We start from the raw sequence: 13,272 nt of genomic DNA on the forward strand, positions 1-13,272 counted from the left end.
AAGTTGTAATTAAACAATGATTACGTAAACCATTATTTAAAAGATGAGACCCAAAATAAAATGTGTGAAAAATTTTATAGGATTTAATTTTTCTTTTATTTTATGTGCATTAAAAGTTATGAAGCACTAAAATAGTTGGACATGTAACATATACTTTATAGTTTATTCCATTTAGTTGGGTATATATGTTCCTTCTATCATCACGCACACATGGTATTCAACAAATAAATAAATGAACTCTATCCCTTCAGTATCATAAATATATGATAGAAGTGGATATCTCAATCACATATTTCTCAATCGCTAACACATATATATCATATGTTACTTCAATTAATATTTATCTTATATGCATATATATCCATGTCATTCCATAGTCAACAATATTATAAAATTCTTTATTTTGGTCGATATCCATCTAACCTAAAAATTATAGTTTTAACCTAACTTTATAAAATTAGAACTGTCATTTCAATATTTTTATATTTATATTCTTTTTGTATTTATATTATAATGAGTGGAAAATGAATTTATTCCGTAAAGATATAATTTTGTCATCTAATCTATATAGTAGAAGATAGGAAGGTTGTTATAAGTTGTGTAATAACATATAACATTATGTAATATCAGTTATATGGAAGAAGTGAAAAATACATTATGATCCTAATAACATAGAACATTAACTAATATCGGTTATGGAATCAAAAACTTTTTTTTTTTAATAAAAAGATGAAAAGTTAATGAAGTGTAACTTATCGTGTTGAATGTGAAAATGGCCACAAACATTAAATCTACGTGAACGACAAAATTCTCATTAAAACAAGAATAAAGAAAGTTATAATGAAAGGTAAAACATCCATTAAAATCATAAATCATAAATATAGAATCATAATTTTTTTTTTAATGATTTTGTAGGTAAAAAATTAAAGGAAAGACTTTAATATTTATTGTCTCACATTTTATTACTATACTTAATAAACTCGGAACAATATTTATATTGTTTTAACAAAATAAAAATATAAGTCACTAAACAATTTCATTAATAAAATAGCTTCAATAAAATATTTTACATTAATGAAAGAAAAACATGAGCAAAATTCTCATGGTTACACTTAAAGAAAAAAAATCTCAATATTACATGATTTAAACTTAAAGAAAATAAAGATATGTACATGTCAACCACAAAGTTGATGGTTCAAGTTTTCCCAACTTATGTGTGTACTAAAAAGAAACCTATAAATGAAGGAATATACACAAGCATACTTCTATATAAAAATAAACAACAAAATGAAAAATAATAGTAGAAGAGAATAGAAAAGCATGATCTTATTTCTTCTTCACCCTTAGCATTTTGTTGTGACTTGTGAACGTGAGTGAAAAAAAATAGGATATTTATATTCAAATATTTGTAAAAGAAGAATTTGAAAGGTTGAAAGAGACACAAAAAAGTTAATATATGAGAAGGGAATGTGAATAATCGAGAGAAACGAGACAAATTACAACAATTAATTTAAAACTAAAAGGCAAAGTAGAAAACAAGTAAATGAACTAAAAGAAATAACAAAATTGAAAACAAAAAGCTTCCCCACTTCTGTCCTTTTATATATACTATAGATTTTCGTAAAATTAAGTTTTCGGTATTTCTGTCCATCTAAGAGAAAGTTTTCATAACAATCAACCAAAAAGTTTTGCGGTGAAATTCAAAAATTTTATTGACATGAGACTTTATAAATTAGTGAAAGTCAATTCTACGCAAGCTAACTTTTACAATAGACATATATAATATAAATAACATAAAGTTAAGGAGACTCGACCCTCCGAACAAGGCCAAACTGCGGGTACGAAAGCTTATTATATAAATTATAATGTATGTTTTAAGTGATAAAAACACACTATAAATATGTATAATCATTTTTTTTGTAGAGTAAAGAAGGGGTTCAGAGATGGATCGATCTGTTGGGTTTTTATGGGTATCGATATGATTTAAAACCTTTTCATTATGTTAAAATAAATTCTGTATAACTTCTGTGACACGTATTTCAACACGTACGTTTGACCTCATTCTCCATTAAAAATATGTGCATTACAGTAACATGAAAGTATGCAGCAACTGCATGCCCATGCCATGCTCTTGTGTTCCTTGTGGATCAGTCACATGAAACTCTGAAGCACCACCTATGAGAGACGTCAGCCCACTGCGACCGGTCCCCTCTCCGCTTTAACAATGCATGCTTCTCAAAAGGAATCTAAACAAAACTCCCATTCAATGATATCTCCACAAAAATGGCAGTGAGTTACAATCCAATCCAATCCCCTTTATTTTGTCAATATACTTCACCAGATAATCCAACCGTCTCTGTGAAAAGATATCATAGGAGCATCTAAGTTTTTACAGTTAAAATTGAAGTTCAAACATAATGTGATTCATGGATTTTACACCCCCAACCTATTGACAAGAAAACGATAATAGGGTGTGAAATGGTATGTGAATATTACCAAAATCACATCCGAGATAAAAAAGACATTTTAGAGATATAAAAGTATGATTAGAAAGAAGTAGAATTGATGGATACTATTTGTATCAACAACTTGGTCAAACATAGAAACTCTAAAGTTAAAATTGATGCATAGAGCTCGTGTAAACCAAAATTTTGAAGTATGCCTTCTAAATTATAAATGTCCAAAACTACTAATAAACAACTTAAAACACTCTGTTACAAATTATATATAAATACTATTCAGATACAAATGGTATGTTTGAATTGCATTTTGAGATAGCACTGATATAAAATTGAAATATCAAATGTTATATACTTTAATATATCATTATAAATGTGATCAATCACTTCATATTTTATTATCAACAATGTCCTTGATATGTTTTTCATTCACTATAATAAATCTTGTTTATCAATTATTCAACTGATATATAAAATATAAAATATATATTGTTTCCACAAAATTTTTGAAGAAATTTGATTTTTGGAGTTGAACTTGTATTGATATTGTATTTATATATGTTGATTTGATGAGATGTGGTTTGATCTCTAGTATTTGATCTTCTGATTCTCTCTCGATTGAACGTCTACGTTTGACTTGAGAAAACGGAGCACATGATGTTCTTGGAGTTGGTTGAACGCGTACACTTGATTTGAGGAAGCAAAGTGGAGTCTTGGAAGAAAGCTTGTATTTTCAAATAATCTTCGAGGGTGGTACACTTGATTTGAGGAAGCAAAGTGGAGTCTTGTAAAAAAGCTTGTATCTTCAAAGGATCTTCGAGGGTGGTCGACTTCAGGAGTTAGAGAGTCTTGTAGCTCTTGAGAGAATTCTCTCTAGACCTTCTAGAATAAAAGAATTTCAACTCCACAAACGAAGAGAACTCTTCTCTCTTTATAGAGTTCTCCCGTGGGCTTTATGGGTTTAAGCTTGGGTTTGGTCCATTGTTGGGACTAATTTCGGGGCCAACCACATAGATTTGGGTTCATATATTAGTCTTTGGTTTAAATTAAGTTTTTTTTGGACCAATTTGAATTTTGGCTCAAGTAAATAATATTTAATTGAAAAAAATAATTAACTTGATCCAATGGTCATAATCAAAACATGTGGCATCAATTTATGTATTCCTTTTTAATTTGAGATACATGTCAATTTTTTAATTAGTTTCAAATTTATGTGTATTTTTTATCATTGATTAAAACAATGACGTTGTAACTTGTAACTTGTGACTGTGACTGGTCTCAACCAAATTTGATTCAACATTGATATGTCAAATTAAATGTAACTTAAATGCCATAAAAGCCGTATCAGAATAATTTAAAAAGTTAAATCAACTAATTGATAAGTTTATGCTCATAATATATAATGCACTAAAGAAGTACCTACCATCAAATTAGATTTTATTTAATACATAACGAAAAGCTAACGAAAAACTTAATTAGACCATGAAAATTAAACCAACTACTTCCTATATATCAGAATGAAACAACAAACAAATCTAAAATTTTGGACCATTTTATATTTGATGATTTAAAAGTTGGCTATCCAAATCTAACTATTTTTTAAAAAATTATTTGGTACGATCTTAGATTTATTTGGTAGACGGTTTTGAACAACTAGCGGTTTGAAAGAAAAAATCTTTTATATGGGACGTTTGCAAAAAGAGAAAAAAAAATTATGATAATAGGATGTATGTCACTACATTTTCTAAATTGCAAAATAGCAAATTTAAAAGCAGATAGTCATCTGATAACCTTTTGATAGCTTCTGATAGCCCTTTGATAGGAGTCTGATAGTCGTCTCATATATTTAATTACTTATCATATTTGCAATATGCAATCAATAGCTATGGGCTGCTTTTTTCTAAATTAATTTTTCATCTGATGCAATTTTTCTTTTTATATAGATTTTGTACACGATCTTAAACCAAATAACAGTTTGAAAAAAATTGGTAGAGGAAGAAAGAAAAATGCAGAAGAAAAAGAAAAACTGAAAAGAAAAATTGCTGAAGAGGAAGAGAAAAAAAGGATGAAAATGAAAGACAAATGTGGAATGTTTTTTAAAAAATGTAAAATATTTTTAAAAAATGACAATGCTATGATCTGGAAAGAAACTAACCAGCTTCATCCAACCACTGAGTGGTCTCGTTTTGATTTTTGATTTTGTTATACAGCTATTTGTTATATTTAGAAAAAATAATCTATATTTTATAAAGGATGAAAATATTTAGAAAAATTGTGGAAAATAATAAATTATATTTGTTTCAAAACGTGACTAACTAATAAGGTATGCATAAACTTTAAAACAAAAAGGAAATTATCTTTTAACTAACTTAGAATTTTTTAAAATATTGATAAATACAGTAAATATCACCGTCTATCTATAACAACTACTATAAATTAATCGGTTCAACGTTAAACTAGAATAAGGTAATATTGTGTTTACTATAGTTTATTTTAATTTATTGTAAACCATGATAGATAGATTATCATATTTTATTATATTTTTTAATTTATTTTTCTATTTTGAAAATAGTCTCAACCTTAATTAAAAATCATTCACGAGTGGAACATAATATAAACTTAAAAAAATAATATTATAATTTTTAATAGACGTGACTTCTTCTTTCTTTTTCTTCTTTTTTTTTTAGAAAATAACAGAGCATGACTTTTAAAGATCAATATATCCCAAATATTCAAGAATCAATAATTGAGAAAAAAAGAAAACAATAATAGAAGACGTTCATAATTATTGTTAATTATATTCAAGATTTATACATAGTAATTCGATAGGTTTGAAAAGTTATATTGATAACAACAAATCCAATTATTCAGTCTATTCTTTTAGCTTTTGAAAATAAGCCACTTATATCTTAATCCACAGCAATATTTATTACACACCATATTATACCATTTCCAAAAACATCACAAACATGCAAATTCAAAAAATTAAAAGCTAAAACAGAACACATAGTTCAGTAATCTAATTTGATTCAATAGTACCTACATTTGATCATATACATCATTAGACAAAACTTTCTCCTAACGGGGTGTATAAAGACCGTGGGAAGTTTGTTCATACTCCTAACGATCACTAGCAGTCCATTAGAAATAGTATTCCTGACGTGATTTTCCCGATCAAAGTGCATATCACTAACAAAAGGGCATCATGGGACTTCTTTCCCCGATGCATTTTTTGGAATTTTCTGGCGATTTAAGCCGGTGGAAAATGTCTTTTTCTTGTAGTATGGGGACAATAATGTGCTCGTTGAAAGATATATTCACTAATATAAAGTCAAGATATATTTACCTATAAATAAACAGTAATTTACAATGACACTCAAATAATCCTAACTTAGAGATTGATTGGTTGAGCTCCATATAAGGGAGTGCTTCCCTCACCAACATGAGATTAATTTAGTCGATATTTAATATACCAACTTACTATTTGGCCTATCAACTTTAAATGTTTGTGGAATTGGGTTGGATGTATATTATATCTAACTCACCTCAACTCTCCATTCTTCCAATGTTTTTAATGGGTTCACCCATTAGCCACTGTCCACGACTATCATTATCAATCTCTAAGTATAAGAATATTAGTGATTTGATCACATGGGCTTCTCCTAAGTTTGACAAACTCCTTCTCAAGTTGATGAAGAACAAATCAAGAAGATCTCGAGCTAGCTACACTTAAGATCAACAATAACAAAAACTTCACAATCGCATGAATTGACACAATTGCATTTTATGTACACATAAAATAGTACAGCTCCAATATTTTTCAAAATGACCAACCCCTAAAATTGAAAAGAGTAAAAAATATCAACGCGACAACTAAATTTTGAAAATGTTGTTGATAGATAAGGAACAAATTTATATTCGAAATGTACTACTTTTCAAGTTACAAGTGATCAGAATATGATATGAGATCAAGATGGTATGACATTTTTTCATGCCTCTCAATCTCACGAGGCACGTTCTAGAAACACATAGTTCAAGTTTTACCCGTAATAAATAAGCCAATCATGAAGTTATATAACTAACAACCAAATAGCGCATATAATCATTAATTTTATTCTTTCTTTTATCTTACTTTCTATCAACCATTTAAAAAATTAAAACAATTTTTTAAATTGTTTTTAAAAAAATTGTTCGAATATTGGATAGTCAAATGTAACGAGTAAAAAGAATCTTACAAAAATCATTTAGATTTAAGTAATCAAATTTAAACAATCAAATCTAAAGAATCTTGTACCAAATCTAAACAATGTTGTACCAAAAAATCTTAAAGGCTATCCAAATTTTTTTAAGAAAATAATACTGGAAAGGTTAGTAGGCGCACCCAAGCATCCTCATTAAGTGGGAACCCTCTTAGCACCCTCATCATCCTCAATAATTACATTCAATATAGAATCGGGAAAAATAGTTCAAGCTTACAGGAAGGTTAGAGATAAGCCAAGACTGTAAACCATACAAAATACTAGCAAAAAAACACTAAGATGTGCAATTATAGAAGCGGAGTAATTCTTGAAGAGCTTATTTTTGGTAGACCATTGAGCTGTAAGATTGCAAATGTTCTCCCAAAGGTAGGTGTGTGAGTGTGATAAGTTGTTGAATAGCCTGTTGTTTCTTTCCAACCAAATGCAACCAACAAATTGAAGATAATCACACCTCTTTGTGTCTTTATGTTGTTGGAGCAGATTATATTTACAAGTGCAGAGAGGTTTTCATCAATGTGATTCCAATTTAATTGACTCTTGGCCATATTCCATATGTTTTTGGTATAAGGACAGTGGAGGAAGATATGGTCGGTTGTTTCATTACTTTTCTTACAAAGTATGCACCAGTTTGGATTGAGACAAAGATTTTTCAGTCTTCTTTGAATCTTTTCCATCGTGAAGATGTCACCCAAATTTAAACAATTAAATCTAAATGATCATCTACTAAAGAATAGTCAAATTTAAACATCATTTACCAAATATATAACTCGAAACGATCGCTTACCAAATATATTAATTTAAACGATCGTTTACCAAATATATTACACGCGCTTGATGCCAATTAATCACGAGACATTTTTGGTATTTTTCATCGTGGGTCTGTGAATTTTTTAATATTTTACCGATTTGTTATATTTATTAAACGGCCTCTAATAATATTGTACTTACAAATTAAGTAATGATGTCACCATGCTTGATAGAAAAATGTTAAAATATACGTAATAATAGTGTAGCAACCTTTTTTGAATAATTTTTTTCTTTTTGGGACTTCCAATTACTTTTGGTTTTCCTCTCTCGTTGAGAGCTATACCCTAAACGACTTGCATAGAGAAATTTTTGTATTTGGATGCTACAAGAGTGTAATATTGTTAAAACGATGTTTGACCTAGATTTTTTAACATAATGCTAGGGACAAACGACTTCCGTATATATATATCCACGGTGGTATGGAGAGGCTTTGCTTGACGTGACTAATTTTGTGGGACAACGGACCTTTAAATATTTCTATAATATGGTATAATATTGACCACTTTATACATACACTTTTAAAGTTTTGCTTTTGGTTTCACTTGAGAGACTACAATTCTATTGGAAACTCCCTCATTAATCCATGATCATTACCCTCTTACTTAATCGAAGAAAGATTTTGATCAGATTTCCACTAAACACACTTCACGTTAAAATAGTTTCCTCATCACTTCCTTGTACTCACTATCATTCTATTGCTCCCTTCATTCAACAAATTCAATACAAAGTACCCTCATACCCGATGACTCTTCCTCCTTCACTCGCTCTATAAAACATTGCGCCTTTTCTCCACCAATACAACACATTATCCTCTCACATCAACTACGTATTTAAATACATGCTATACAAACAAAGTAATCCAAAGTTTCGAATTTTGAATTGTTGGGTTCTTTTTGGCAAAAAGAAAGTGCAGTAGTCCAACATAACTTTTTTTGAAAAAGTAATAAGTTTGTCCTACGTTGCAAAGGTTTAAGAAATTCATGTTTGTCTGTACACTGAAAAGATTTAAGAAAGTTATAGGTTTTAAAATAACCACTTTAAGTTTTATTGTGCTAATTCTAATTAAATTCTTTTTGTATTCTCTAGTTGGAGGGCTAGTTGGAGGACGGAAAAAATGTGTGAGTAGCCAGAAGTTTTGAGAGTGTTTTTGTAATTGGGAAACGAGAGATAATTATTTTTTTGTGATTATGGTTTTGTCTGGTGTCCATGGTTTTCCTTCAAATTGAGAATTTCTCACGTAAAGATTATTGTGTTTTCAGTTTTTAATTATTGACTTTTCTTAATTTCTTTATTGTTTTTCTTCTTATTTTCTGCTGGTGAAGTGAGAGGTTTTTTCAACCTGTATTTGTGCATAATTGAATTTAACATAACACAATGTATAAGTGGTTTCATTTTCATTGGAGAAAATTTAATTTCTACCAGAAGGTTGCTAATAATTCTATTTTAGAAAAGAATTATGATAGTATATGTTTTCTTAAATAAAGAGATGACAGATAAGGAAAGAAAAACGAGGAGTCTAAGTTCTAAGAAGAATATTAAATAAATAATATTTCTTGATAGAAAGAAAAGAGAGAAGAAAAATCAAAATAATAATAATTTGATATGATATATATATATATATATATATATATGTATAAGATAGCATGAGATGTGTATAGATCCTAGTTTTCTCTGTCTGTGTATTTGGGGGCCACTCAACAAAACGCCATATCAATACATGGTATAGCATGTGAATACATCTCCTACCACAATATAATACATACGGTACGGAGAAAATGATTAGATGAGACCATCACAATATTATTGTTAGAAAAATTTAGATCGGTAGAATAAATAAATTGTAAAAGTTCTTTTTCTTATTCAATAGATATTAATAATTTAGTGGTGATATGTAGATTTTTTATTCTACCATCTAACCTTTAGTTGAAAATATAGCAATAAGAGTCAAAATTTTAGCAAATGTATCAATACAAAACAATCCACGAGATAACAAATTTTATATCTAATTGTCAAAGTGTATAGTGATAAAAAATATTTTTATCAAAAGTAAAGTCTATTACTAATGAGAGGCTATCTACTATATTTTTAAGTCTTTAAAAATATTTTATACTTAACTTTAAAAGTAGCATTTATAAATGGCTTTTGTCCAAATGAATTTAGCTGAACATGCTTTGTTTGATTATTTATCCTCCACAATATTTTCCTCATACAATTGCGGTGAACTCCAAATTTATTGTCTATATATAATTGTATAGAAGTATATATAGCCCCATTGTATGTATATGAAGTTAAAGGGGAAAGAACCAAAACCAGAAACAAAAAGAGAGGGGGGAAGAAACAAATTTTCTTGATGATCATCTCCATTTAATTTATCCATTTCTCTCTCATGCTGTCATCCAACGCAATGGGAAAAGTTTTCAAATGGAGTTTGATAGTGCTTTAATTTTATTCCCACTATAATTTGGCTTTCCTAAATATTATTTGAATATGTATATATATAGTAGTTGATTTTACCTCAATTTTGAAATAATAATGACCAAGTGAAATAAAACAGTAAGGTTGAAATTAGGTGTACCTAAGACAGTGGGAGGGTTTGGTGCATAGGTCTGAAATCTTAAATCTAGAAATGTTAAGCAGAGAAATTGTATTTGAAATGTAGGTTTAGAATGACTAAGATTAAGAAAATTGTATTGAAATGTTGAGCTTGGAGTTAGGCCGAAGGTTTAGGCTACCTGAATTTTAAAAAATTGTATTTGAATTGCAGGTTTATAAAGACTAAGTTTAAGAAAATTGTATTGAAATGTTAAGTTTGAAGTTAGGCTGGAAGGTTTAGGTTATCTGAATTTAATAAACTGTATTTGAATTGCAGGTTTAGAATGCCTAAGTTTAAGAAGAAAAAAAATTTGGAAATATTTTCTTGTACTTAATCTTTGGTTAATTTTTTTTAAAATTTATCATCTTAACTATTTTAATATAGTTAAAGAAAAAAAAACAAAATTTAGAAGAACATTTTTTAAAAATTTTAAATAAGAATTTGACTAAAATTATAATTTTATTTGATTTTATAATTTGATATATTGATTTTACTAAGTTTTGAAATAAAATTTCAACATTTTTATCTTACTGATTTGAAAAAGATTGAAGATTCACTTTAGCACAGCAATTCAAATTGAAATAAACCAAAATTTTAATCTCAAATTCACTTATTGAACTATTATTTTTTTAATCAAATTATATTTAAAAAATAGAAGTAATCATAAGGTTTTGAATTTTAATTTATTTTGGTTCCTAAAGTTGTTACCAACGTTATAATCTTTGGTTTAAAATATGCTTTCAAATATTTTTGTTAAATTTATTTAGATGAATAATTAAATTTTGTTTTATGAATTTTTAAAAATTAAAAAAAATTACTCTCGGTAGAGAAAAAGTCACTAAAAGAAAAAAAATAAATTACACTCAATTGTAAATATTTTTGTTAATTTTTTATAATTTTATTTATATTAGACTAAATAGATCAGATATTATATTTTAAAAGTATTTATAAAACAGATTGAAAATTATATCCATTGATATTATATATCTACGGATAGATCAACAGACATCTCCACATATAATAAATATTTTATTCGTTATCTACATCCAACAATTATATATCTTCTTAAATAAAAGTTATTATTATTAGATTCAATAATAGAAAAACATTTTAAGCAATAATATTAGTCTTTAAATTATATGTTAAAAATACATGAGACATAAAACTCTGACCAAAACGCAGTATTTTAAGATTATATATATAGAGAGGAAAAGAAGAAAATTTCTTCTTCTTCATCCATCATGTGTATACTCTCTCTCTCACCCAACATTCAACACAAAAATACATTATCTTCATCATCATCACCTCTCTCTCTTTCTTTTATTTAAAGCTTTTCTTCCATAACTTCTCGATCAGTATCATCATTTCTTTCTATTAAAGTTTTTTTTCTTCTTTTCTTAAAACACAATAAATAGTACACACACAAAAAAAGCTTCATCTAAACTTAAAGAGATTGGTTTAAAATTTTCACTTGGATAGCTGAAATGTGGTTTCATATTGAGGCAATCATTCAAACAAAACCCACTCACAATTTCATTATTCCTTCCCCTACTCTAAAAATATCCCATTACTCCATCATCATAAACAAGCACACGTATTACACCATAATAGTAAAAATAATAATAAATCTCACATACCTTGAAACCCTTTATCATATCTCAAACCAAAATAAAAGTTTCTACTTAAATCAGTAGATCAGATGTTAAAATTCCAATAGCAATAATAAATATATGTGAACATGAACATATATAAACCCTCATGAAATTTATATTACCAAGATCCAGTGGTTAGAAGTTCAATTGTCACCCCACAATAACAATGAATGAGAGAAAAAAACTAATGATACAACTCCAAACGACGACCACATATTAGACAGTAATATTTCCTCTTGATTTTGAAACAGAGTGGAACAAAACAGAACCTCCATCTTCTCTCCACATCCACCGCTTGAACTTTGCCCCCACATGACGGGCACGTGCCCGTCGCCTGCTGGCGACCCAATTCCTTCTCCTCCTTGCAGAACAACATTTTTACTAATTCCCTTCTCCGCCGGAGATATCAAAAAATGAAAAACAAAAGATCTATCAATGCCAATTAATTGCCCAGGTGGAAGAGAATATATATATTTATAGAGAAGGATGGGACGTTGATTCTACGGCTGGGATGGGGCCCTGAAGATCCGATCTAGATAAGGGATGGGAGATGTGAGATCCCGGCCGTTCAATGTTTCCTAAGGATTTTACTAGATCATTCGAGGGGGAGACTGTATTTTGTGTATACGTATACAGACAAAGCTTGCCAAAGCTTTTCCTTTTCTTTTAAGTTTGTATGCAAAGAGTTTTTTAAATTTATAAAAAATGGATAAAAGTATGAATTTTTTTTAAAAATATAATAAATTGACAAAATATTTACACAATAATTTTGAAAATGAAAAAAATTCACAAGCCTATGATGTAAAATACCAAAGTTACTCTTGTCAACACGTGATAAATTGGCCACACGCACACGATACACGATGGTGTAGATTTTGATACACAATATCAGGCATAACCATGTTCCGGGATGCTCCAAGATGAAAAAATATTTTCTTTAGTCAATGTATGTCCGAGATAAAGAATGTTCTGAGATGGCCTAGACGGAAAGAATTATGTCTTCATTTTATTCGATTTTAGACATACATTACCTCAGGAAGTGTTTGAGATGAAAATTTTTTGTTTTTAGTTATTCGATCTTAAATCTTAATTACATCAAGATGGCTTGAAATTAATAAATTGCAATGCTACATATAAAATTTATCAAAAAAATATCAAATATCATAAGCTTTTTTGTTTTATCATACGAATCATAAATATTTTAAGTTATTATTCTATTTAGGTAAATTACACGTAAAATTATTTAGAAGAGGTGGATAAAAGTTTAAAGTATAATAAAAGTATGATCAATAGATTAGAATCTTTAGTATTTTTCAAGTTTTTTTTAATAGTTTAACGTTTCTTGTTTGGTGAAAAATTCTCTTATCTGAAAATGGAATTATTATTATTATTATTATTATTATTATTATGAATTGAATGTGTATTGAATAAATGAACCGACTTTGTTAATTATTTTATTTATTTAGCTATGTAGACAATATTATTGACTAAATTGCCCCCTT

At 28.2% G+C, this 13,272-nt stretch overlaps 1 protein-coding gene across 1 annotated transcript; it reads right to left on the reverse strand.

The window, feature by feature from the left end:
• Positions 1-11,793: 11,793 nt before the first annotated feature.
• On the reverse strand, positions 11,794-12,270 carry LOC105434563. The gene has a single exon (XM_011650662.2). The coding sequence runs from the start codon at positions 12,144-12,146 to the stop codon at positions 11,955-11,957; it is 192 nt and encodes a 63-aa protein (XP_011648964.1). The 5' UTR covers positions 12,147-12,270; the 3' UTR covers positions 11,794-11,954.
• Positions 12,271-13,272: the final 1,002 nt, after the last annotated feature.

The sequence above is a fragment of the Cucumis sativus genome, chromosome 2 (genome assembly GCF_000004075.3).
Source record: "Cucumis sativus cultivar 9930 chromosome 2, Cucumber_9930_V3, whole genome shotgun sequence".
Lineage (NCBI taxonomy): Eukaryota > Viridiplantae > Streptophyta > Magnoliopsida > Cucurbitales > Cucurbitaceae > Cucumis > Cucumis sativus.

What these genes read in the sequence shown, in the direction of transcription:
- LOC105434563 (XM_011650662.2), bottom strand. Translation starts at nt 12,146, where the DNA reads ATGTTGTTCTGCAAGGAGGAGAAGGAATTGGGTCGCCAGCAGGCGACG.